Source organism: Aulonocara sp. 'chitande type north' Nkhata Bay, linkage group LG4 (genome assembly GCF_057382095.1).
Source record: "Aulonocara sp. 'chitande type north' Nkhata Bay isolate Kocher_YH1m ecotype deep benthic linkage group LG4, A_spYH_male_GT1.1, whole genome shotgun sequence".
NCBI classification, from domain to species: Eukaryota; Metazoa; Chordata; class Actinopteri; order Cichliformes; family Cichlidae; genus Aulonocara; species Aulonocara sp. 'chitande type north' Nkhata Bay.
This window is the reverse complement of record NC_141347.1, coordinates 2,849,822-2,876,033: the sequence shown is the minus strand read 5'-3', so window position 1 is coordinate 2,876,033 and position 26,212 is coordinate 2,849,822. Positions and strand designations below refer to the sequence as shown.

Sequence of the window (26,212 nt, the reverse complement as noted above, 5' to 3'; positions counted from 1 at the left end):
GCTAGCCACACCATTGCTTTCTCTGCCTTTATTTTATTGTCTCTTTCCTTGCACAAAGCTTTCAAGTAGTGTGAAGTCGTGTTAACAGAGAGCACCCAAAATGGTACAATGCATGTTGGTGGCAAAAATTCAGTCACAAAACTATGCTTTTACATTTTTATGTGACTTTACAGAAATCCTGTTGTATTGCGGATGCTGTTTTCAACTAATTTGTTGAAAAATTGAAAAGAAAGGGGAAATTAAAATAGATATCAAGTTGTGTTGTGCTGTGTTGTTATTTTCTATTCCAGTTTGATTCTAATACTTTTATTCAAATCTATTTAGTCTACTTTGAATAATTGAAACCATTGCAACAATTTCTATTTATTAAAAAAAACCCACTGCAAATTAGTGTTAGTGTTGTTTTAAAACAGAAGACGGCGATGATATACACACATCACCAGCCTTCCTGCTAGTGACATCTAGTGGTTTCTTTGGGGTATTGCAATTAACCCTGCTCCGACCCTGCTCTGATGAAATGCTGTCTGGTTTTTAAGAAGAGTAAGGTACAGGGGGCAATCGCAGAAGTAGAACAGTGATGATATAAATGGGAGTTTAAATTCTCAGTTGATAAGACTAAAATAATGTTTTTTACAAGGAAAAGAGTTGGGGAGGAAATCAACGTCAGATTAAATGAACAAGAATAAGAAAGATGTCTGAAGGTTCTCAGTCCTCCAGGTCATCGTAGTCTAAGGAGCTTGGAAGCATCTGAATTTCTTTAAGTTGCTTGAAAGACATTTCACCTCTCATCCGAGAAGCTTCTTCAGTTCCAGGGTCAAATGGTGAATAATAAAAAAATAAGAAAGATATGCTGTGAAGGTTGCCACGCCACTTAAAGAAATCCAGATGATTTTCTCTTGAAGCTCTTTAGACTAAGAATAAGAACGGATAAAACAATTTACATTTCTGAGGTTATGGTTTGATCAAAGGGTAACATGTGTAGTACATATTCAGAAAATAATAGACAAATACAAGAAAGTGTTAAATATGAGGTGCTTAGTGGGAACTGAATGGGGGGCTGATATGACATTTTTTAAAGCTGGGTTAATTACATCAGTATTAGACTATGGGTGTATATTATATAATTCTGCAGCCAGAGCAAGTCTTCATAAGTTAGATAGTATCCTATATCAGGCAACTAAGAGTCTGCAGAGGTGCATTCAAAACAACCTCGACAGCAGTAATACAGGTAGAAATGGGAGAAATGCCATTAAAAAAAAAAAGAGAGAGCAACTAGCACTGAATTACCGGGCAAGTCTACAATGACATCCAACAAAAACGATTTTCCACCCCTGCTGGGAAAAAATGAAAAGAGAATTGATGACCTTTGTGTGGCCAGTAGGACAGAAAGCCATTGAACTTACTCTGGACAAGATCAACACGAGTCAAACAGTTATGTTGCCTACAAAACCACCTTGAATGCTCCCTGATGCAGTAGTAGATTTCACACTATTGAACAAAAGGGGTTTTATTTAAACTCTCATACAGTGCAGGAATATATTAACCAGTATTGCAATTATGTCAAAATATACACAGACGCAAGAATATAGCCAACCAAGGTGGGATAGCATTTGTTGTTCCTGAATTTCATATCAACGTAAGGAAAAGGATCAGTGATGATTTATCAGTGTACACTGAGAAATGGTTTCAATACTGTTAGCTGTCCAGTGGATTGAAGATGCAGACCACTAAGATCTGTGATATGTTCAGACTCAAGTTTATCAATGGCTAGTTTGCAAGACAGTCATTCAGACTGCAGAGCTGACATTCTGATAGAGATTCAAACATTATACAGAATTACTATGAAGGGACTTATGGCAAACAGAACAGCGAAGGAAGCTGCAAAGAGACCGGTGGTGGATATGGATATCAGTGTTAGTAGAAAAAAGATTAAGAGTAGAATACGGCACAAAATGAAAGAAAGGTGCCAAAAGCCATGGGAGGAAGAGAGGAAAGGCCGGAGGTTTTACAAAATCCAAAGGAAAGCAGGAGAAATTAGAAGCACAGAAAGGACAGGAGAGAGGAGACAATTATATCTTGACTTAGATTTGGACACACCGGTTTGAATAACACGTTGCTTTTAATAGGGAAACACCATACAGTGTGACTGCAGTCGAAAATAGGAAACAATAGAACATGTTTTATTGCATTGTCAGAATTATGATGCTGAAAGATGATAACTGATCAAAAAGCTTGTCGATATGAAAGTGAAATTGGACTTGGTTGATTTATTTCATAAGAACTCGAGAAGTGAAAGTTTTCAGACCATATTTTGGGCAGACTCATTTGTTTGGGAAGGATTTGAATTTTTTGGTGGGTTTTTTCTGTCATTGCACACTCCACACCAGTGGGTGGCGGTAATGCACCATGTTGCTGTTTGCCAATCGCCAATAAACAATATAAGGAAGAAGAAGTGCCGTTCCGGTTTACGCGACACTTTCCTTTCGAGCAGCGAACAATTCAAAGAAGTCATGTCTAAGGAAGGAGCTGATAAACCCAGACTAACAGCGGCGGAGGAACAACTCATCCGCCACCGAAAGAATCTCGATTTCTGGAAGAAAAATGCAGCCCAGATCCGAACCCGCAACCTGCTGACAGGCTTGTCTATAGGAGCTTTTGTGGTCGGCATCTGTATCCTTCACAGGTCGCTTAAAGAGTGAATGACAGGAGTGTTTGGGTGCTTAGACTAAAAACAGTCCATGTGTTCAGCACTCCTCAGAGAAAGGGGAGAGGTGAGGTTTAACAAGCAGACTTACAGACCCCGTGATGGGAATGCAGAGCAGTTCATCGGGATGTGTTCACAGTAAGTGTAAATATGCGGGTCTGCAAATTCAGCTTAAAAATGTAAATATTAAACTTTATTAAAGATACAGTCTGTTTAACAGAGTTGGTCATCAGACTTGTTAAAAAAACTGAGTGCACTTAAATTTATTTATAACACAAAACAGAATTATAAATAATGCACAGGCAGCATAACAAATGTTACTTGTTGAAACTGTAGCTCTGTGAATGCATTTAATTTTAGGGAGAAGTCACCGCATTCAGTTTTTATTTGTTTTTAACCCGTTAAAAAACAATGTTGTGCTTTGATTTATGGACAAGAAAGAAACACACTATGAAAATATTTAGTCTCTAACTGCAGATGATGACTTTTGCTACTGACGAGAAATCACCGATCGTTGTTCTATTGCTTCAGATTTATAGTGATATATGTGAAACGTCGTAGTTAAGGGGATCGGATGGATAGCCTGACAGCTGTCCACTATGTCTTAATGGCAGAACAAAATCACCCTGCCCTAAACATGTGACATGATGCCCTCTTAGTTTAGTGTTAAAGGGCAGGTGAGAGAGTGTTGTGTTTTTTGTGTTATGACAACACGAAAAAATGTAGTTGTGTTAGTCCTGCTGCAAGCCCTTTGCAGTACATGTTAATAAATAAGTACAACATTTTTAGTTACATTTCAATAAAAGGTTCAGTAATCTCTAAACCTATAATGTTCTAACGCAGGGGTATCAAACATAAGGTGCAGGAGCCACAACTGGCCTGGTAAAGGCTTTGATCTGACTTCACTGGAGAGTTTTGGAAAAGGAGGGCATACCTTTTGAACTTTTGACTGTAATTTTACAACTTTATGTTTACTGATAAACATTTAGCTGTTTTAGGTACATAAATGTAATAGATTTTACAAAGGAATGATGGGAACGTTTATGTTTTTTCCATTATCTGCTATAGAAATATAAAAAATATAGAAAGGAGAAAAAAGTTTTGTCTGAATAAATAAAAAAAACCTATGATACTTTTTATTTTATATTTACAGGATAGTGTGGAACTGTTCATATTTGCTTCTTATAATTTAAGCCCAGAATGTCATGCTGAGAAATTTCTTTTATTTTCTACAACAGTATTTCTGTGTATTTAAGCTTCTTTACACTGACAGAAAGATGAGTTTCACTGGTCCAGCCCACTTAAAATGGGCTGTTTCTGGCCCATCATGTAAAATGGCTTGGATGTACCTGTTCTAATTGCTTCCTCCAGTCCAGTAGGTGCATTTAATAGAGTGTGTGTGTGTGTGTGTGTGTGTGTGTGTGTGTGTGTATATATATATATATATATATATTTATATATATATATTTATATATATTTATAATTATAATAGAAACTTTACAGGACAATAAACCAAGAAATCATGATTGATTTGGAATAATGAGAACATGAGGGTTTCCAGTTAAAACACGAGTTAAACTACACACATGTCTCTTTTAATGTTTCCTTTAACCTGCAGTTTCCCAGTTAGCTACACCATCCTGTCTGTGAAACAGGAGAGAGTTGTGGAGGAACTGGATGAGGAAGCTAGGATCCACATCATCAGAGGGCCACGGACTGGTGCCAACTCCTGACTCAGTTGGACTGGGCTTTCTGGCCCCTTAATACAGGTGGAGAAGTTTACACGTGGATGCTGGAGGGATCACAGCTCATATATGGACATTACAGTGTTTCTGGATCCTTTTCTGCTTGGAAAAAAATAAAAGCAGATATAATCATATATATATATATATTTCTGATCAGCTTTCTGCATTACTGTAAGCCTAATGTGCTGTGAATAAAACACTGATGCCCATCTTTGCATATAAATTCTCAGTAAATTTATAAGAAATCTCTAAATGAAACAGTTAACATAGAAACAGGTTTCAGTTTATGCAGTGTATTTCCAATAATAAGTCCAGACTAGAGCATTTTAGTCATTGTATATCAGTGGCATATTCCAGAACAGTAGAAAGTGTCTCAGTAAAACTAAAGAATTCAGCTTTCAAGAAAAAAATGACCAATGTTTACTTAGCATTATACAGATATGGTAATCACATAGCTCTTTTCTGCTCATTCATTCAGTGCATCATTCACACAAGCACGCTTTCCTATGCTTAGGACGCTGATTGATGCATCTTAGTGGCAACTTGGGGTTAGTATCTTACCTAATATTTGGCGTGCAGACTGGAGCAGCCAGGAATTAAACTACCAACCTTCTGATTAGCAGGTGAGTTGTGCTACCTCAGCCACAGCCACCCAATATATTTATGTAAGATCCCAATTTTGTGTATAAAAAGTAAAGCCCATAGCTCAATCAACAAGCAACTTAACTCCCAAAACATTTTTGTACACATAGCTACATGCAGGCTAAATGTATTCAGTTTGCAAGCAACCCTGCTGATGTCAGCAAAATATCTAAATGTTCATGACTGCACAGTAAGAAATATGAGCTCTGTGCCATTTATGTATGCATAGCCTAATGTGAACTGGATTTCTGTAGCCATGTGCTGTAAGCTCATTCATTCAGGTTTCCTAAAAATCTAGGACAAAGTGCTCTGGATTTAGATCAGCTGATTTGCTCATCACGTCTCATAAATATGAAGCATACTTGAATTATACAGTCATGTGACTCAGTGCAGTCCTTTGAAAAACTTAAGCACATCCCATTATTCAGTTTGCAGGACTACCTTTAGAATACAATAGAATAGCTCCTTTTTGGTCATTATACAGGGTGGGCCATTTGTATGGATACACCGTAATAAAATGGGAATGGTTGGTGATATTAAAGTCCTGTTTGTGGTGGGGCTGTGCGATATGACCAAAATCTCATATCCCGATATAAGAATTCTATCCTCCCGATAACGATATAAATCACAAAAATGTAACATTTTCTGTAAAGGCTGTGAATTTCGGGCAGCTCGACTTGCGTGAAGTGTTTCCAGCTGGGCGTCATGTAGCTGGAGTCGAGTGTTTTAACCGATGCATGAAACGATACATCTTTAGACATAAGTTGTAACGGCGCCGTTTTCTTTGTGAGTATTTATTACACAGTGTGCTGCGAGTAAAAGCCTGTTCTAACGTTTGAGTCTAAGGTTTATTTTTTAGCACCTGGGCCCTATTTCAGGAAGCCGGTTTAGAAAACTCAGAGTGAAAAACGATACTCAGGGTTGAGTAACCCCGAACTGTCCAACTCGGAATATTCGGTTTCAGAAAGGCTGATAACAATTAGTTCAGTCAACGCGGAGTTGCTTTAACCCCAAGTTAAGCGCGCGCATGAGGATACATAAAGCCCTGATTAGTGGAGCACAGAGTAAGCGAGTCACCATGGAGACGGAGGGAAAGAAGGCGCGGTCAATGTATTTCACAGCGCTTGAGGCCGAAATTCTGATGGCAGCATATGCCGATAACATGCAAATTTTGCGGAAAAAAAGTAACACAGCCTCAGCTGCAAAAGAAAGGGAGCATGCATGGCAAAACATAGCCGATAGAGTCAATGCGTGAGTGTTAATTTAAACATTGATCTAGGGATTTCCACCCATTTAACACGTTATTTTATTATATTTTATTTTATTTTTTATTTCATACATTTTATTTTGTGATGTGATGTGAGCGCAGGTGCAACCCAACAGGCCCCAAACGTTCCTGGCAGCAAGTAAAAATGAAATATAAAAATATAGTCCAAACAGGTAAGGTGTAATTGTATTATGAGCCATAGTGCTTGGTCTGTTTGTAAACCAATTGCAGTTAGAGGCTACATTAATTTCCCCTCTGTAAGCACTTATTGAAATTATCTGAGCACATTACAAGTACATATTTGCTTACTCTGTATGCTCAAATGTGACCCGTTATAGCCAACAGAAAAAAAAGTGGAGGCCCGAAAAACAGGTGGGGGTCCTCCACCACCACCACTCACAGAGGCTGAGCAGTTGGCTTCCACATTTGTGATAATGTTGGCAGCATCACATATGATCTTCACAGTGCAGAGAACACAAATTAGCATCCATTACTATAATGAAATAATTTGTTAGTTTGAAATGCTACAGGGAACTATGTACCTGTACATTAATGCTGTGGAAAGACTTCCTGTTCACATAGTCTCCTTCATTTACTGAAGGAGCAATGATTGGAATGTGAGTGCCATCTATACAGCCAATCACGCCTGGGAATGCGTGAGAATAAATGTAAAATTTAAGTAGTAGTTCAAGTATCACCACATCATGAATTAAGTTTTGTTCATCCTGATACCTGCAATTTTGTGGAATCCCTCTTTGATAAATCTTGTGGGTCTATGACCGGGGAACACCACAAACGAGTACAGGAGACGTTTCAGTGCAACTGTAACATTCCTGACTGCCCGACAGACGGTAGCCTTGGAAACGTGCTCAGCGTCACCAATATTATACAGAAAGCTCCCGTTTGCAAAAAACCGAAGTGCAATACAAATAATATGTACAGAACTGAGAGGATGTCCACGATGTGTCACATGAGCAATATTAGGCCTGAGGATGTTATTCAAATAAATTATAGATTGTGCTGAAAAACGGTAACGTTCACACAGAAAATCATCAGGAAATGATAAAATGTCCGAACGCGCTCTAATCACTCTCTCCCGGCGGAGAGCTCTGCGGAGAATTTGGGCTTCACGATCTACTGGCTCTTCAAGGAAGGAGCACGCCATGTCTGACACTTCCTACAGTCAGGTTTCTGACAAAGAGGCGGAGAAAGTTAGGGTTAGTAGAAGTAAACCTGCTAGGGGGCAGGTTAGCTTCACGGAGTGTGTCGTCATAGTAACTCACTCAGTATTAATCTAAACTCGCTTTGTGAAACCGAAAACCCAGAGTTTTCGTTAACCCAGGGTATACTTACTCAGAGTTTGCACTAAACCGGCTTCCTGAAATAGGGCCCAGGCTGCTTTTTTTTTGCTTCTCATCCGTAAACACTCTGCATCTTTCACGTGATTCAGTTTATTTTGAAAAGTCTCAACAGGATCTTGAGCTTTATTGTGAAAGGTTTATGTGGAACATAAACAAGCGGACACGCTATGGTGTTACCATCGTTGTTGCTAACGACAACGCATAAAAACAGGCGCTTGTCCGTCTGTAGTGTGGTTATATTAAATATAAGAGAAAGAGAGAACTTTAAGACATTAATATAGCCACTACAGTGACCATCAGAGCGGTGAAAAAATATTGCAGTAAACAGTTTATGTTGCGACACCACGAAACAAACGATAGCATAAAATGAAAGAATAGACGTTTTTATATCGTCATCCGATATATATCGTTATATCGAACAGCCCTAGTTTGTGGCGCATTAGTATACAAGAGAAGCTTGTTAATCAGTTTCAGCTGCTTTGGTGTTAATGAAGTTAACAACATGTGCACTAGAGGAGTGGCTTTAGTTCAGGTGGTAGAACAGGTCACCTACTAACTGGAAGGTTGGTGGTTTGATGATAGCATGCAAGATAGTGGTGTGCGGATCGATACTGAAATATCGATTCAAACAGAGTCATGTGTGGACGCGTTTTACCTCCACAAACAGCCCAGACGCGGTTTGTGATATATGTGGCAAGACAGTGAGGTGTTGTGGCAACACCACTGACCTCGTCAAACACCTCGGAGTAAATCACATCACAGAATATGATGAGCTTAGGTTGAGGCGAACTGAAGAGGAGGACAGGGACACAGACGTCTCTCGCAGAGTCCTTTAGTGCTGCAGGCAGGCAACATGCTCAAATAGCGCACAACTTCAGTTTTTTTTTTTATTTCTATATGATTATTCTGCATTATTAAGCAATAAAAACAAGTTGTCTGATGTCCTCTAATCATTATGAAGCAATATGGTTATGTTATTATTACAATTACATAATAAAATTATATATTGTATTATGAAATGCAATGAAACATTAAGTTTTTGTACAGAGTATCGGTATCGGATCAGTATCGCCGATACCACCCTGAATTTTACTTGGTATCAGATCGGAAAGGAAATCAGTGGTATCGCACATCACTAATGCAAGATACTAACCCCAGGTTGGTCTCTGACGCATCCATCGGAGTTTGAATGTGTGTTTAGTGTGTTAGTTAGATAGCACTAAGAATTTGTTGTGTGATAGGGTGAAGGAATGTACAACTCCTCCAGAACACACATCAATATATGGCACTGCCAGAGAGCTTGCCATGCAAACCCTCATCCCTCAGTCCACTCACACACAGACACTATACAGTCCACATCCTTTGCAACCTGTCATTTTAATGTGTGCCTTGTTCTTGTTTGTTATTTATTCCTGTTATCTTACCAATTGTGTTTCCTGCACAATTTTATTGTACATGTACAGGGTGGGCCATTTACATGGATACACCGTAATAACATGGGAATGGTTGGTGATATTAAAGTCCTGTTTGTGGCACATTAGTATATGTGAGGGGGCAAACTCCTCAAGATGGGTGGTGCTACTTTGCATCAGTTTGGCTGATTTCAGTTTAAATCTGCTGAAACTGTGTATTAAAAACAGCTTAACCTTCTGAGACTAGCATGTATGCATCTACCACTCATTGTCTGATTTTCTTTTTAATCATTTGACAGAAATTTCTTGAAATAATTATTGTGGGGGTGAGTTTACTTCTTGCTTGTTTGAAATATAGAACAATAGTCTGTCATTGCATCAAGTGATTAAAAAGTACTCTAATAATGTTACTGTATATCTAATTTACAGTAACATTTCCCTTCTACTTCTGGGGAATTCTCAGCTAAATGTTACAGTGGAATCTTCTGTACGAAGAAGAAGTCCACACCGCAGTCTTCCAGTGCTTCCATTGTGCTACCTCAAACCGAGCAAGCAATATAAACAGTCATGTCTCTCATGGCAGTTAAAGATATTCAAACCTTTTAAAAAGGCAGGTCGTATAAAAATGGGGTTTTTTTATCCAATGATATAAATGTTTTTCTTTGTTGTTTTTTCTTAACATTTTATGCTTTGATTTTGTTGTAATGTTTTGCACTAACCCACAGCTAACAGTAGTAAGATATATAGCTGAAGATGCCTTGAGGAAAATGTGACAGAGATCAACTGGGTTAAGGCCTGTTTTCATATGAGTGATTGAAAACCATGATTAATTAAACTGTAGTCTCTGAAACGGCTTGATTCCTGAAGAGTTCTTACCTCTACATTTTTCAAACAGCAGTTGACAGAGAAGGCAGCATGGTGGCACGGTGGTTAGCACTGTTGCCTCACATCAAGAATGTCCTGACTTCAGTTCCACCATCACTCCTGGGTTGTTCTGTATGACGTTTGGATTTCCCCCTGTGTTTGCGTGGGTTCTCTTCAGCTACTCCGGCTTCCTCCCACAGTCCACAGTTATGCAGTTAGTGGGAGAATAGGTTAACTGGAAACACTAAATTGCCCAGGGGTGTGAATGGTTGTTTATGTGTTAGCCCAACGACAGACTGGCGACCTGTCCAGTGTGGATCCTGCTTTCGCTGGGATATGCTCCAGTGCCCTCCGCAACCCTGAAAAAGCATAAGTAGAAGTGAATGGATGGTTCACAGAGGAAATAGCTGCTTCCCCAAAAAAGAAAAGCTATCTCACTGGCTGAACTTAACTCATTTTTTTTGTAAATGTCATTACAGTGATTCATTTAAATTATTATTTCTATTGCTTTGTCTTCTTTTCTTTTTTCTGTTTTAATAATTAAAACATTTTATTTCTAAAATTTCATTTATGTTTCTGAAATTCTAAATGTTTTATTGATTTCTATAAACAGACACAAAATCCTACATCTGTGCACTTTAATTGTCTCTGCTGAAGAGTTTATTGATCAAAATTGTTCTCAGCATTTATCAGTAGAGCAGTATGTGGACTCAGTGACTGTGCTCTGTCCCGCTATAAAGCTGTTCCTCTGTGTCCTGGCTGTGCAGGCTTTTTTGTTCCAGTTTTCTTCTGTCAAAAACACAATGAGGGAGAATGTTGCCCTCCTGCTCATTCTTTTCCCCGTGTGTGCACATCTGCTGGACTTCACGTATTATACTGACTCTTACAAGAGAAACTGGGCAAGTGCACAAGCGTTCTGCAGGAAGCACCGCACTGACTTGGTCCAAATCAGAAATGCAAAAGAGAGTGAAGTTTTTCAAGGCTTTGGATGGATTGGTTTGTACCGAGAGGATGCATCAAGTCCATGGAAATGGTCCAGAGGAGGTGAAATAGCCATCTTCACCATGTAGGATCACAATGGTAACATATAGTGAAAGTCTGACACTCTATTTTTGACTCCTCAGATGTTACAAGATCAGACTTACTAGTAATTATGCAAAAGTCTTTTGCACTTTGACCTGAAATCCATTTGAGACATTAGTGCTGACAGAGGGTCAGATTTACAATATGCAGCAGTATTTTCAAGCACAGTGTTGACTATACTAGAGTTTTAATGATGGCCCAAACCAGCTGTTTTAGCCGTTTTAGCTGCAACTTCAGCAAAGAGGTTTTTTGTTAGAGACATAAACGCTGTACTGGGTAAATGATTTGACACCAAATCTAGTTTTATTTACCTTTGAAATATTTCTGAAATCTATCCCAGTCTTTGTTTCTCTATTGTGCTTCTTGCACTTCTTGCAGAACCAGATCAAAATGGAAACTGTGTGTACACAAACAGAGAAAAATGGGGAAACAAGAATTGTGATGATAATCGTGCTATGTTACGATGAAAAGCTGATTCTGGTGAAGGAGAATAAGACTTGGGAGGACGCATTAGAACAAGGCAGGTCCCTGGATACAATGGACACAGATGATCCAGCCTCTTCATACTGGATCCACAGCTATGACCTGTCCTCCCTCATCACTCCAGATGACCACACCACTGCACAAGAGGCTACCACTGATGAGGTTGGACAGTTTCATGCACACATTTGTGTTGGTGAGAGACTGTATTTATACGGTATTTATATGTATCTCTTTGCTTACTGTTGGCAGGTGTGGACAGGCCTGTGCAACCTGGCTGGTGAATGGCTGTGGGTGGGTGGAGAACAAGTGCAGTATGAGGATCTCCCAAACTGCCCGACTAATGGCTTCTGTGGCGTCTTCGAGAAGAACAGCACTGAACCCTTTGCCATAAGAAACTGCCAGCAGAAAAGGAATTTTCTCTGTTACAGAAGCCCTTAAACACATTTAATTAAGTGGTGTACTTAAAATAAATAATATTTCCAAAGCAGACTTCACGGACAGGCAAAAAGAGGCAAATTAAATCTAGAATAATCCAAACACAGGCAAGGATAAGATGGTGATGACAGATGCCATGACAGAAGCTATCTATACAGAAACCTAGACATCAGGGGAAGGGGAAACAAATGAAACACAGGTAAACAGAATCAGACAATCGGAGAGAAAGAGGGACATAGACCCAGACACAAGATAGCTATTACTGAAGAAAACACACACAAGCCAACATACACATACATGCACAGTAACTTTCCTGAAGTGAAAGACTATGGGGAAATGACACATACTGCACACTACCAGTAAGAAGTTGTGTGAATATTCTTACTCTCATTCATGAAATGTGAAAGAAATCCTGATGGACATGTTTGTGGTGTTAGGTTGGTGTAAGCCAGAAGAATCTCATATAAACAGTTATCACATAGTGTCTACTGTGTTATTAGTTGTGTGATCTTATGATATATGAAGTAAATGCTAGACTATAAATAAGTGAAATAGTTCAAATGCAATAAAGATATCATTGATATCTGGTCGCAGCAGATGGCCCCGCCCCTCCCTGAGCCTGAGCCAGAGGTTTCTTCCTGTTAAAAGGGAGTTTTTCCTTCCCACTGTCGCCAAAGTGCTTGCTCATAGGGGGTCATATGATTGTTGGGTTTTTCTCTGTATGTATTATTGTAGGGTCTACCTTATAATATAAAGCACCTTGGGGCGACTGTTGTGTGATTTTGGTGCTATATAAATAAAATTGAAAGTAATTGAATTGAATTACTTTGCAGTTATTTTTGTCTTCATGAGCAGCGCTACCTGAACCACATGGTAACACAACAGGGTGCTATGAGGTTTTCCACATCCTAAAATAGGGTCTCTCAGTATTGTATGCCTTGTGTAAATAACGTTGTCACATAACTCTATATACCCTTGTGAAAAACTAAGTACACCATTACTACTGCAGCAGGAATTAAGAGGGTAAAGCCTCAAAAGCACACTAATCAGTAAATGTAATAAACTCCATAAAAGATTTTGGATCAGCCATGAACTCTTTTGTTCTAGAGGCAAATGTTAATGCCATCTGTCAGACAGCTAAAGGTAAGCTGAAATTGGGTCATGCAGAACGGGGAAGTTGTCCCAGGCACACCAGCGAATTTGCAACTTTAGTTAAAGCTTTACTCCCTAGTCTTATAAATCTACAGTGTGTTTAAAGATAAAACCATAAAAAAAAAACAGATGCTCACAATCCAAACTCAAAAACAAGTAGGCTATGTCTGTTGCCTGAGGTCTGAGGTCATTAACACTTACTGGAGCCAGCAGTCCAGCACCTTTTTTCTGGCAGTGTGCGCAGGCGCGTCGTGGATAAATCACAGGTCTTTGACTGTGAATTGAGTGTGCAATTCAAGTTACTGCTGGCTTTCTTTTACTGTTCTAGGATTAGTTATGACCTGTGGTTCATATGGAAATACATCAGCAAATAACCAAGCTTCAGTGATTTTACATCGTCAGAGATGAGTTTCCTCTTGCTAACCACATCAGCTTACAAATGTGATGTAGAGAAGATGGTGCTCGTTCAAAATTGTTCATAATTCATGCAGCACATTATCAAGGAAAGTTGCAAAAGGGGCTGGGAGCTCTGACCATGTCCATAAAAGGAAAATTGAGCAGGTGGATCAAAAGCACTTTCAGATTAGGATCTGTGAGAATGTCTGAATACAATAAGTTCAACGAGTTATTTTGTCAATAGTCACCCTTCATTTTTTTCATTTACATTTTAATTCTCCTTGTAGCTATTGACAGTTAACCATTGTTGTAATTTAGCCACATTGAGGGTTTATGAGCTTGAAGCACCTTTTTAAGGTCATGCAGAGCAGCTATTTTCATTAAACTTTAAAAAAGAAGAACATGAAACAACTAGCTTTAACAATACATTACCATACAAAACAATTCTTATGTTCAGAACCGGGGCAGCACGGTGGCACGGTGGTTAGCACTGTTGCCGCACAGCAAGAAGGTCCTGAGTTCAATTCCACCATCAGGCCGGGGTCTTTCTGTGTGGAGTTTGCATGTTCTCCCCGTGTTTGCGTGGGTTCTCTCTGGGTACTCCGGCTTCCTCCCACCGTCCAAAGACATGCAGCTTGTGGGGATAGGTTAATTGGATAATCCAAATTGCCACTAGGTGTGAATGTGCGAGTGAATGCGAGTGTGAATGGTTGTCTGTCCCTATGTGTTGGCCCTGCGACAGACTGGCGACCTGTCCAGGGTGTACCCTGCCTCTCGCCCTATGACAGCTGGGATAGGCTCCAGCGCCCCCCGCGACCCTGAAAAGGATAAGCGGAAGCGGATGGATGGATGGATGGATGGATGTTCAGAACCAGCATGGAATTCACAAGTTGTTGTTTTTCAGTTTGGAAAATATCTTTTACTTTGTGAGCAAAGTAACTTATACATACCAAGTTTGTTTCCAGTACAAAACTTGTTACACAAAATTACATGTAATTACAGGGTATTAGGGTGTAATTATGTCAATATTTTATTGTTTCCTGTAAAACCCCAACCAGGTACACAAAATTACAGGCTATTTGTGCCTTATTCATGGGTGCAATAGCGTAATTGTTTTGCAGGTTTCGCAGGTTTTCACACCTATGGGCAATTTGGATTAATCAATGAACCTGTCCCCACAAACTGCATGTCTTTGGATGGTGGGAGGAAGCCAGAGTACCCGGAGGGAACCCACGCAAACTCTGTGTGTTAGCCCCGCAACAGACTGGCGACCTGTCCAGGTTGTACTCCGCCTCTCGCCCTATAACAGCTGGGATGAGTAAGCGAATGGATGGATGGGTCTTGCAGGTGACTCCTCAACCTCCTCCGACCACAGGTACAACATGCCCAGGACCCACTACAGTTTGCATACGGGTGTCGGATGCCATCCTGTACCTCCTACACAGAGCCCACTCACACCTGGATGGGGGAAAAGGCACGGTCAGGATCCTGTTTCTTGACTTTTCCAGTGCCTTTAATACCATCCGGCCCTGTCTGCTCCAAGAGAAACTAAACAGGATGCAGGTGGACCCCTGCCTGGTGGCTTGGATCTCCGACTACCTCACCGACAGGCCACAGTACGTCAGGCTGAAGGACATCACGTCTGACACTGTGGTCAGCAGCACAGGAGCACCACAGGGAACTGTGCTGTCCCCTCTTCTCTCCACCCTGTACACCTCCGACTTCTGCTACAACTCTGAATTATGCCATATTCAGAAGTTTGCAGATGACACAGCCATCATGGGGTGTATCTGGGATGACCAGGAAGAGGAGTACAGGAGCCTGGTGAGGAACTTTGTCACATGGAGTCACACAAACCACCTGCAACTCAACACTTCAAAGACCGAGGAACTGGTTGTGGATTTCGGGAGGTCCAGACCAGGTCCACTGCCAGTTCAGATAGAGGGACAGGAGGTGGTCAACACATACAAGTACCTCGGGCTGTGGGTGGACAATAAACTGGACTGGTCATGCAACACGCAGAACCTGTATAAAAATGGCCAAAGCCGACTGTACTTCCTCAGGAGGCTGAGGTCTTTTAACATCTGCAGGAAGCTCCTGAGGAAGTTTTACCAGTCAGTGGTTGCTGGAGTACTTTTCTATGCTGTGGTGTGCTGGGGGAGCAGCACAGCAAAGAGGGACTCATCTAGGCTGGAGAAACTGATCAGGAAGGCTAGCTCTGTGGTCGGCATGAAGCTGGACACTCTGGTGACAGTGGCAGAGAAAAGGACATTAAAGAAACTGATGGACATTATGGACAATGCTGGGCATCCTCTGCACACGGTCGTAAACAATCAGAGGAGCCTATTCAGCGACAGGCTGCTTCTCCCAAAGTCAAAAACCAACAGACTTAAAAACTCCTTTGTCCCACAAGCCATCAGACTGTTTAACTCCTCTCTGGAGGGGAGAGGGAGGGGAAACAGGGGGACAAGGGAGGGGGGAACAACTGAGTTGTAGGGGCTTTTCTACACGGTGCAATATTTGCAATATTTGTTTTTCGTTTTTTTGTCTCTTTCTTATATTTGACTGTGCAATAATCACTGTGCAATATACTCACTCAAATGAGCAATCCTATTTATCCATATTGTATATTCCGTATCTATATATGGTGTATTTATGCTTATATCCTTACTCTCATTCCCCTTAATATATCTGTAACATGCAACTTCTTTCGGTGCTTTGCTACTGGAAACTGAATTTCCCGGAGGAACCCACCCGAGGGATTAATAAAGTTTAATGTAATCTAATCTAATCTAATCTAATCTAATCTAATCTAATCTAATCTAATCTAATCTAATCTAATCTATAATATCAGAAAGGGTATTTACAGTGTACGTATTTCATTGTTTCTTGCAAAAACCTGACTTGTTGCCCTCAGAATGCACATAAGTACTTGTGCCTTATTCACCGGTCGTGTTATAACGTGTTACCAATTTGTTTGATGATCTGAAACATTTAAGTGTGACAAACATAGAAACAAATAGGAAATCAGGAAGAGAGCAAACACCCTGGTAGTGGTCAGTTTGTTAATCTTTTATGGTTTTTAGTCTTTTGTAGTTGTGCTATATTGCATGTTTTTTATCTTAAGGCTTGTGTTTTTCGTTTTTTTTCTAATGGACAGCACATTCTGAAACTAAAATGATTTACCCTGCATTAGTTCATGCCCCTAAAGGAGTCCACCATTAACCAATCAGGGTTAGTCTCACCAAAGACCACTAGGTGGCTCTGGTGGAAGGGATCAGGAGACGTGATGACTATACCACCATTCCCCGTGAACTCTGTTATCTCCGACTGCTCTATTTCGACCCACTTGTCAACCAATCAACATTCAGCAGTTGGATCATCTGCTTTCAGCACGGCTTGTGTGGATGAAATCCCCTCACTCCCTCTTCCTGACCGAAACAGGTGGACCCCACTTTAGAAGATCAGCGTCCTGAGCGTGTAAAATAAGGCCACTTCAATTGTGGGAACTCTAGCTTCTCCTGCAACTTTTAAGTGCACTTTGATTAGATTTTTAGTGTTGCTAAAAATCTAATCAAAGTGGGTTATGGTCTTATAAGGATTTTAACCTGTTTTGTCAACCCTCTGCTGCATTTTCTATATATCATTTTACATCTGTTTTTGTAAATTATTTTTAGCAATGGAAAAAGAGGTTTTTGCTGCTTCCTTGGCTGGCTGCACACTACTCTCTGCCCGGTTGACGGGCTTTGGATAGGTTTAACAGAGGAAACAAAATTTTGTATACTGACATAGTAATCTAAGTAAGTAAAGCTTTAACATCTTTCTTTATCCATATCTGCCTGCAGCAGCCTATGAATGACCTCTTGCTACAGAAGGATAAAACTGCTTTGAACTGATGAGTAGAATTCAGGCCTGTCCCTAATATGACCCTGGACCCCATAATAAGAAGCTGTGATGTTGTATAAAACCGAATGGTTGCATAAAAGAATTTCAATATTCTGTAGAAATGTTTTGAAAGGCTTGCTTTGTTATCATTGAAACCAAATTATGGAGAATGAAAGTGACAACACGGTAAAAAACCAAAAAGGATAGAAGACAATGCAAAGTAAAGAAAAGCCCCCCCTGGGCCCCACAGGCACAGGTTCAGACTGCAGGGCCCTATTTCAGGAAGCCGGTTTAGAAAACTCAGAGTGAAAAACGATACTCAGGGTTGAGTAACCCCGAACTGTCCAACTCGGAATATTCGGTTTCAGAAAGGCTGATAACAATTAGTTCAATCAACGCGGAGTTGCTTTAACCCCAAATTAAGCGCGCGGACGAGGATACATAAAGCCCTGATTAGTGGAGCACAGATTAAGCGAGTCACCATGGAGACGGAGGGAAAGAAGGCGCGGTCAATGTATTTTACAGCGCTTGAGGCTGAAATTCTGATGGCAGTATAGGGCTTTGGAGCGTGATGTCACGGGGGTGGGCGATAACATGCAAATTTTGCGGAAAAAAAGTAACACAGCCTCAGCTGCAAAAGAAAGGGAGCATGCATGGCAAAACATGGCCGACAGAGTCAATGCGTGAGTGTTAATTTAAACATTGATCTAGGGATTTCCACCCCTTTAACACGTTATTTTATTATATTTTATTTTATTTTGTATTTCATACATTTTATTTTGTGATGTGATGTGAGCGCAGGTGCAACCCAACAGGCCCCAAACGTTCCTGGCAGCAAGTAAAAATGAAATATAAAAATATAGTCCAAACAGGTGAGGTGTAATTGTATTATGAGCCATAGTGCTTGGTCTGTTTGTCCGATGTAAATCAATTGCAGTTAGAGGCTACATTAATTTCCCCTCTGTAAGCACTTATTGAAATTATCTGAGCACATTACAAGTACATATTTGCTTACTCTGTATGCTCAAATGTGGCCCGTTATAGCCAACAGAAAAAAAGCGGAGGCCTGAAAAACAGGTGGGGGTCCTCCACCACCACCACTCACAGAGGCTGAGCAGTTGGCTTCCACATTTGTGATAATGTTGGCAGCATCACATATGATCTTCACAGTGCAGAGAACACAAATTAACATCCATTACTATAATGAAATAATTTGTTAGTGTGAAATGCTACAGGGAACTATGTACCTGTACATTAATGCTGTGGAAAGACTTCCTGTTCACATAGTCTCCTTCATTTACTGAAGGAGCAATGATTGGAATGTGAGTACCATCTATACAGCCAATCACGCCTGGGAACCGTGAAAATAAATGTAAAATTTAAGTAGTAGTTCAAGTATCACCACATCATGAATTAAGTTTCGTTCATCCTGATACCTGCAATTTTGTGGAATCCCTCTTTGATAAATCTTGTGGGTCTATGACCGGGGAACACCACAAACGAGTACAGGAGACGTTTCAGTGCAACTGTAACAACCTGACTGCCCGACAGACGGTAGCCTTGGAAACGTGCTCAGCGTCACCAATATTATACAGAAAGCTCCCGTTTGCAAAAAACCGAAGTGCAATACAAATAATATGTACAGAACTGAGAGGATGTCCGCGATGTGTCACATGAGCAATATTAGGCCTGAGGATGTTATCCAAATAAATTATAGATTGTGCTGAAAAACAGTAACGTTCACACAGGAAATCATCAGGAAATGATAAAATGTCCAAACGCGCTCTAATCACTCTCTCCCGGCGGAGAGCTCTGCGGAGAATTTGGGCTTCAACATCTACTGGCTCTTCAAGGAAGGGACACGCCATGTCCGACACTTCCTACAGTCAGGTTTCCGACAAAGAGGCGGAGAAAGTTAGGGTTAGTTGAAGTAAACCTGCTAGGGGGCAGGTTAGCTTCACGGAGTGTGTTGTCATAGTAACTCGCTCAGAATTAATCTAAACTCGCTTTGTGAAACCGAAAACCCAGAGTTTTCGTTAACTCAGGGTATACTTACTCAGATTTTGCTCTAAACCGGCTTCCTGAAATAGGGCCCAGGTCCTCTGGGACAGGTGTAAGTTGGGGTTGCTTGGCTGCTCTGAAGGCTAGGCTGGCCATTGTTGCTTAGCTGCTCCTACTCTAGGGACCAGGACTGATGCTCTAGAGAGAATCTGCAAGAGCGAGCACAAGAGAGGGAGAGTGAAAGAGAACATTATGTTCAGATGGTCAAACTGTCGTATCTTTTCTGAAATATTCCACTTTTTCTGGTGGTTGAGCGTCATCGACTTTACAGTCTTTTCTGATTGCTTAAGCACATTTTTTGTAACTATTGGCTATTTTTGCAAAACTCTACACACAAATAAGAAAACCTGTCACCCAATTAGCAAAACATTGTAGTTCTCTTGCAAAAGCGAACACAGCTAGATTAACTCTTCACACCTTCGTAAAAATGGTGTTTCCGTATCAAACAGTACACACAAGCCATCATCTACTAAGCACACAATGCGCCAACTGCACACTGATGGTATGAATACAAAACACATCTGGCTTTTGCTTTCTCTGTGCACAAGGTAGGCTATGTCAGATTGAGCTCATACTTTTGTCATAGGTCCATAAACATAGACGGATCCAAACTTCAAGTACTGGTGTTTATTCACACACATCAAAACAAACACAAGTGTTTATTTCCAAGTGAAAACAAAATAGTAATTTCACTGAGGAAAAAAAGAAATCAGTCTACATCATGTCGTCTCTCTGGGTCCGGTCACAAAGTTTTGTCTACATCACATGCGATGTCCTCTAGTCCAAGCACTGGGGAAATATCTTCTGGAATTTTACATCTATGGTATTGGTGTGTTCCTCATTGGCATACGGCAGTGCTACAAATCTTACGGTTTTTTTCAATCGCTAACAAGCGCCTACCCATACTTCAGATACTTTTTCTAAACTCTTAACACAGACTCACACCTACAAAACACAATTGGCCAAATGGATCATTTTCTTCTCAAAAATACATTTTGTTAAATACACTCAACAAAAATATAAACGCAACACCTTTGTTACTGCTCCCATTCCCCATGGGATGGACGTAGAGACCTAAAATTCATTCCAGATACACAATATAACCATCCCTCCCAAACAGTGGTCACAAATCAGTCCAAATGTGTGGTAGTGGGCACATCTGCCATATTGAGATAATCCATCCCACCTCACAGGTGTGCCACATCAGGATGCTGATCTGACATCATGAGTAGTGCACAGGTGTACCTCAGACTGCCCACAACAAAAGGCCACCCTGGAATGTGCAGTTTTTGGGGGTCTGGGGACCCAGAACCGGTCAGTATCTGGTGTGACCACCATTTGCCTCATGCAGTGCAACACATCGTCGCATGGAGTCTATCAGATTGTCAATTGTGGCCTGTGGAATGTTGGTCCACTCCACTTCAATGGCTGTGCGAGGTTGTTGGATATTCGTGGGAACTGGTACACGCTGTCGTATACGCCGGTCAAGCACATCCCGAACATGCTCAATGGGTGACATGTCCGGTGAGTATGCTGGCCATGCAAGAACTGGGACATTCTCAGCTGCCATCTGCCCTGAACAATGTGAACCATGATTCATCCGTGAAGCGCACACCTCTCCAACGTGCCAGACGCCATCGAATGTGAGCATTTGCCCACACAAGTCTGTTACGGCGACGAGCTGGAGTCAGGTCAAGACCCCGATGAGGACGACGGGCATGCAGTTGAGCGTCCCTGAGACGGTTTCTGACAGTTTGTGCAGAAATTGTTTGGTTGTGCAAACCAATTGTTCCAGCAGCTGTCTGGGTGGCTGGTCTCAGACGATCTTGGAGGTGAACCTGCTGGATGTGGAGGTCCTGGGCTGGTGTGGTTACACGAGGTCTGCGGTTGTGAGGCCGGTTGGATGTGCTGCCATATTCTCTGAAACGCCTGTGGAGACGGCTTATGGTTGAGAAATGAACATTCAATGCACGGGCGACAGATCTGGTTGACATTCCTGCTGTCAGCATGCCAATTGCACGCTCCCTCATTGCTTGTGGCATCTGTGGCATTTTGCTGTGAGACAAAACTGCACATTCCAGGGTGGCCTTTTGTTGTGGGCAGTCTGAGGTACACCTGTGCACTACTCATGATGTCAGATCAGCATCCTGATGTGGCACACCTGTGAGGTGGGATGGATTATCTCAATATAGCAGATGTGCCCACTACCACACATTTGGACTGATTTGTGACCACTGTTTGGGAGGGATGGTTATATTGTGTATCTGGAATGAATTTTAGGTCTCTACGTCCATCCCATGGGGAATGGGAGCAGTAACAAAGGTGTTGCGTTTATATTTTTGTTGAGTGTATATACTAACTCGACAGGTATCGACAGGCCAAGCGGAATGCGGCTCGGGCAGTGGCTGAAGCAAAAACTCGGGTGTGGGAGGAGTTCGGAGAGGCCATGGAAAAAGACTTTCGGACTGCCTCGAAGAGATTCTGGCAAACCGTCAGACGTCTCAGGAGGGGAAAGCGGTGCTCTACCTGCACTGTGTATAGTGCTGGTGGAGCGCTGCTGACTTCGACTGAGAAAATTGTCAGGCGGTGGAAGGAATACTTCGAGGACCTCCTTAATCCCACTGACACGTCTTCCGAGGAGGAAGCAGAGTCTGGGGATGAGGGGAATGACCCGCCAATTTCCGGGGGCGAGGTCACTGAGGCAGTTACAGTTTTTTCTGATTGCTTAAGCACATTTTTTGTAACTATTGGCTAATTTTGCAAAACTCTTCACACAAATAAGAAAACCTGTCACCCAATCATCAAAACATTGTAGTTCTCTTGCAAAAGCAAACACAGCTAGATTAACTCTTCACACCTTCGTAAAAATGGTGTTTCCGTATCAAACAGTACACACAAGCCATCATCTACTAAGCACACAATGCGCCAACTGCACACTGATGGTATGAATACAAAACACATCTGGCTTTTGCTTTCTCTGTGCACAAGGTAGGCTATGTCAGTTTGAGCTCATACTTCTGTCATAGATCCATAAGCATAGAGGGATCCAAACTTCAAGTACTGCTGTTTATTCAAACACATCAAAACAAACACAAGTGTTTATTTCCAAGTATAGGATTATTTGCAATCGCCATAATGACTATATGGGTTACTTGGTCTGCAGTGAACATGCTTCCTCTGCCCCCAGCATCTGGTCATCCAGCAATTCTGTAAAGTAACAATTTCAGTATTTTTACATCAATGGTATTGGTGTGTTTCTCATTGGCATATGGCAGTGCTACAAATCTTTGTGCGAAGTGACGGTACTAACCGATTCTCATTTCAAAATGTCCTTATGGTGCTTGCTACAGTGTAGCGGCTCGAGTTAGGGTGGACCTGTTGGCCAGCTACCCTCAGGGTCATTCCACGGTTGATGACATGGTCCACTATTGTAGCTCTGATGTCATCAGCAATTCTATTTCTTACTCTTCCTACCCTTCCTCTCCCCCCTCCTCATCTTCCTCTCCCCCCTCCTCGTCTTCCTCTTGCTCCTCCTTGTCCTTGTCGTCCTCTTCATCCTACTTCTTCACCTCCACGTCCTCTTCCTCGGCCTCCTCTACTTCTCACTCTTTCTGCTCCCTCCATTGTACTCCACACACACAGCTTACCTGTATTATAGTGCTTAGGCTGATTGCAAAGTGAACTAATTATCTAAAAAAGTTTTCACATGTGAAAGTGTGCCAGACAGTTGGCAAATTAATGTTAATGATAGCCATACATGTGTATACTTTTGCTAGGAGTGTGTTGGAAATTTGGTAATTGAGTGTTGTGCAGTGAATTGTGCCTACAGTTTTGCATAGTGTGTGTTACAAAATTGCAAACTGAGTGCAAAGCAGTTTTTGTGCTTTTAGTTTTGCAAACTCAGTGAGTGGTTTTGCTATAAGTCTGAATGGTTTTAGAGATTGTGCTACAGGAATCACAGTTAGGGTTTAAGCATTCAGAAAAAACTGTAAACAACTCCTTGGTGGCAGAGCCCCTGGTGTTGATGAGGTCCGCCCCGAGTTCCTGAAGGCTCTGGACGTTGTAGGGCTGTCCTGGTTGACACGCCTCTGCAATGTTGCGTGGAGATCAGGGGCAGTACCTGTGGACTGGCAGACCGGGGTGGTGGTCCCCATCTTTAAGAAAGGGGACCGGAGGGTGTGTTCCAACTACAGGGGGATCACACTCCTCAGCCTCCCTGGGAAAGTCTATGCCAGGGTGCTGGAAAGGAGAGTTCGTCCGTTAGTCGAACCTCGGATACAGGAGGAACAATGCGGTTTTCGTCCTGGTCGCGGAACACTGGACCAGCTCTTTATCCTCTCCAGGATACTTGAGGGTGCATGGGAGTTTGCCCAACCAGTCTACATGTGTTTTGTGGACTTGGAGAAGGCATTCGACCGTGTCCCTCGGGGTGTCCTGTGGGAGGTGTTGCGGGAATATGGGGTGTCTGGCCCATTGCTACGGGCCATTCGATCCCTATACAACCGTTGCAAGAGCTTGGTTCGCATTGCCGGCAATAAGTCGGACTCGTTCCCGGTGGGTGATGGGCTCCGCCAGGGCTGCCCTTTGTCTCCGGTTCTGTTCATAATTTTTATGGACAGGATTTTTAGGCGCAGCCAAGTGGCGGAGGGCTTTCGCTTTGGTGGCCTCAGAATCTCATCTCTGATTTTTGCAGATGATGTGGTTCTGTTGGCTTCATCGGGTGAGGGCCTCCAGCTCGCACTGGAACGGTTCACAGCCGAGTGTGAAGCAGCGGGAATGAGGATCAGCACCTCCAAATCTGAGGCCATGGTTCTCAGCCGGAAAAGGGTGGAGTGCCCACTCCGGGTCGGGGATGAGTTCCTGCCCCAAGTGGAGGAGTTCAAGTATCTCGGGGTCTTGTTCGCGAGTGATGGGAGAAGGGAGCCGGAGATCGACAGACGGATTGGGGCTGCAGCTGCAGTAATGCGGACGCTGCACCGGTCCGTCGTGGTGAAGAGGGAGCTGAGTGTAAAAGCGAAGCTCTCAATTTACCGGTCGATCTACGTCCCTACCCTCACCTATGGCCACGAGCTGTGGGTAGTGACCGAAAGAACGAGATCGCGGATACAAGCGGCAGAAATGAGCTTCCTCCGAAGGGTGGCTGGCCTCTCCCTTAGAGATAGGGTGAGAAGTTCGGCCATCCGGGAGGGGCTCAGAGTAGAGCAGCTGCTGCTCCACATCGAAAGGAGCCAGCTGAGGTGGTTCGGGCATCTGACAAGAATGCCCCCTGGGCGCCTCCTGGGTGAGGTGTTCCAGGCATGTCCCACCGGGAGGAGGCCCCGGGGCAGACCCAGGACACACTGGAGAGATTATATCTCTCGGCTGGCCTGGGAACGCCTTGGTATTCCCCCGGATAAGCTGGAGGAGGTGGCTGGGGAGAGGGAGGTCTGGGCCTCTTTGCTTAGGCTGCTGCCCCCGCGACCCGGCCCCGGACAAAGCGGATGAAGATGGATGGATGGATGGATATACTAACTCTTCATTTCAGAATAGAACACATCTTTCTCTGCACACACTAACTGTACAAAAACACTATAAATCTGACTCAAAATAAAATTAGTCTGTCAAAGAATAACACTTGTTTTCACTTCACGAGGTACATGCAGTCAATCAAAGTACACCAGGTTTCAAAATACTGGCTATTATTGACATTACAAAAACTGCATAGACTTTTATGTTTCAGTTTTACAGGTATTTGCATGCGAAACATGCAATCCACCATTCTGACACCAGAAATGTCTTGGTTGGTAACTGTATGTCCACATGTACAATAATGTTCACATTCAAAAGCATTCCAGTAAAAAGCAAACAAGTTTTTGTTTCTTTACTGTTTACTACAGGAGGTACAGTAGAAACACGGTATGATAGGACAGAGAAAGTTTTACAGTATTGCTTACAGTGAACAAAATATCCATGAAACACACAAGAGCATTCTGAACAAAAAAACAACAGCAAAAAGCCAAGATAAAAAGGGGGGGAGGGGGAGGGGGGCTAAAAAAAGGCAAAAAATTGGCATCTAATCTCTGCGATCTTCAGGGTTAGGCCACATGTTTTCATCAACATCACATCTGATGTTATCCAAGTCGATGCACCTGGGATAAAACCGCCTGGTATGTCGGATCCACCCTTGGCAATCGTCAACTGTGATGTCCCTGGAGCCAGCATCCATGGCTTCAAGGAGGGACATCTGGTCATGTAGCTGATGGTCATAAACCTTCCACCTCCATGCAGAAAAGAACTCCTCTATGGGGTTGAGGAAAGGTGAATAGGGTGGAAGGAAGAGACTTACCAGTCTTGGGTGGACTTCAAACCATGTTGTTATTGCTTGCGAGTGATGGAAAGCCACATTGTCCCAGGTAATTACAAAGGTCCTCATGTTTTCACCCTCCTGACCCTGCTCTGGAACCAGGCGCTGGTGGAGATCATTGAGAAAGGCAAGCAAGCGCTCTGTATTATAGGGTCCAACCTGACATCTGTGAAGGAGTAATCCTGCATTTGCAATTGCTGCACACATGGTAATGTTTGCCCCTCTCTGTCCTGGCACATCAACTGTGGCCCTTTTTCCAATTACATTCCGTCCACGTCGACGCCTTTTGGCCAGATTGAATCCTGCCTCATCGATGTATATGAATTCATGAGGGGCCTGGTTGGCCTCCAATTCCATAACTCTCTGAAACAAAGTTTAT

At 42.3% G+C, this 26,212-nt stretch overlaps 1 protein-coding gene across 1 annotated transcript; it reads left to right on the top strand.

Annotated features, from left to right (window-relative positions):
* The first annotated feature begins 2,444 nt into the window (after window positions 1-2,444).
* coa3b (cytochrome C oxidase assembly factor 3b) lies at window positions 2,445-4,674 on the top strand. Its single transcript, XM_086287947.1, has 2 exons — window positions 2,445-2,670; window positions 4,331-4,674. Exons 1-2 carry the CDS (start codon window positions 2,511-2,513, stop codon window positions 4,435-4,437), a joined length of 267 nt encoding a protein of 88 aa, XP_086144073.1. The 5' UTR covers window positions 2,445-2,510; the 3' UTR covers window positions 4,438-4,674.
* The last annotated feature ends 21,538 nt before the right edge of the window (window positions 4,675-26,212 follow it).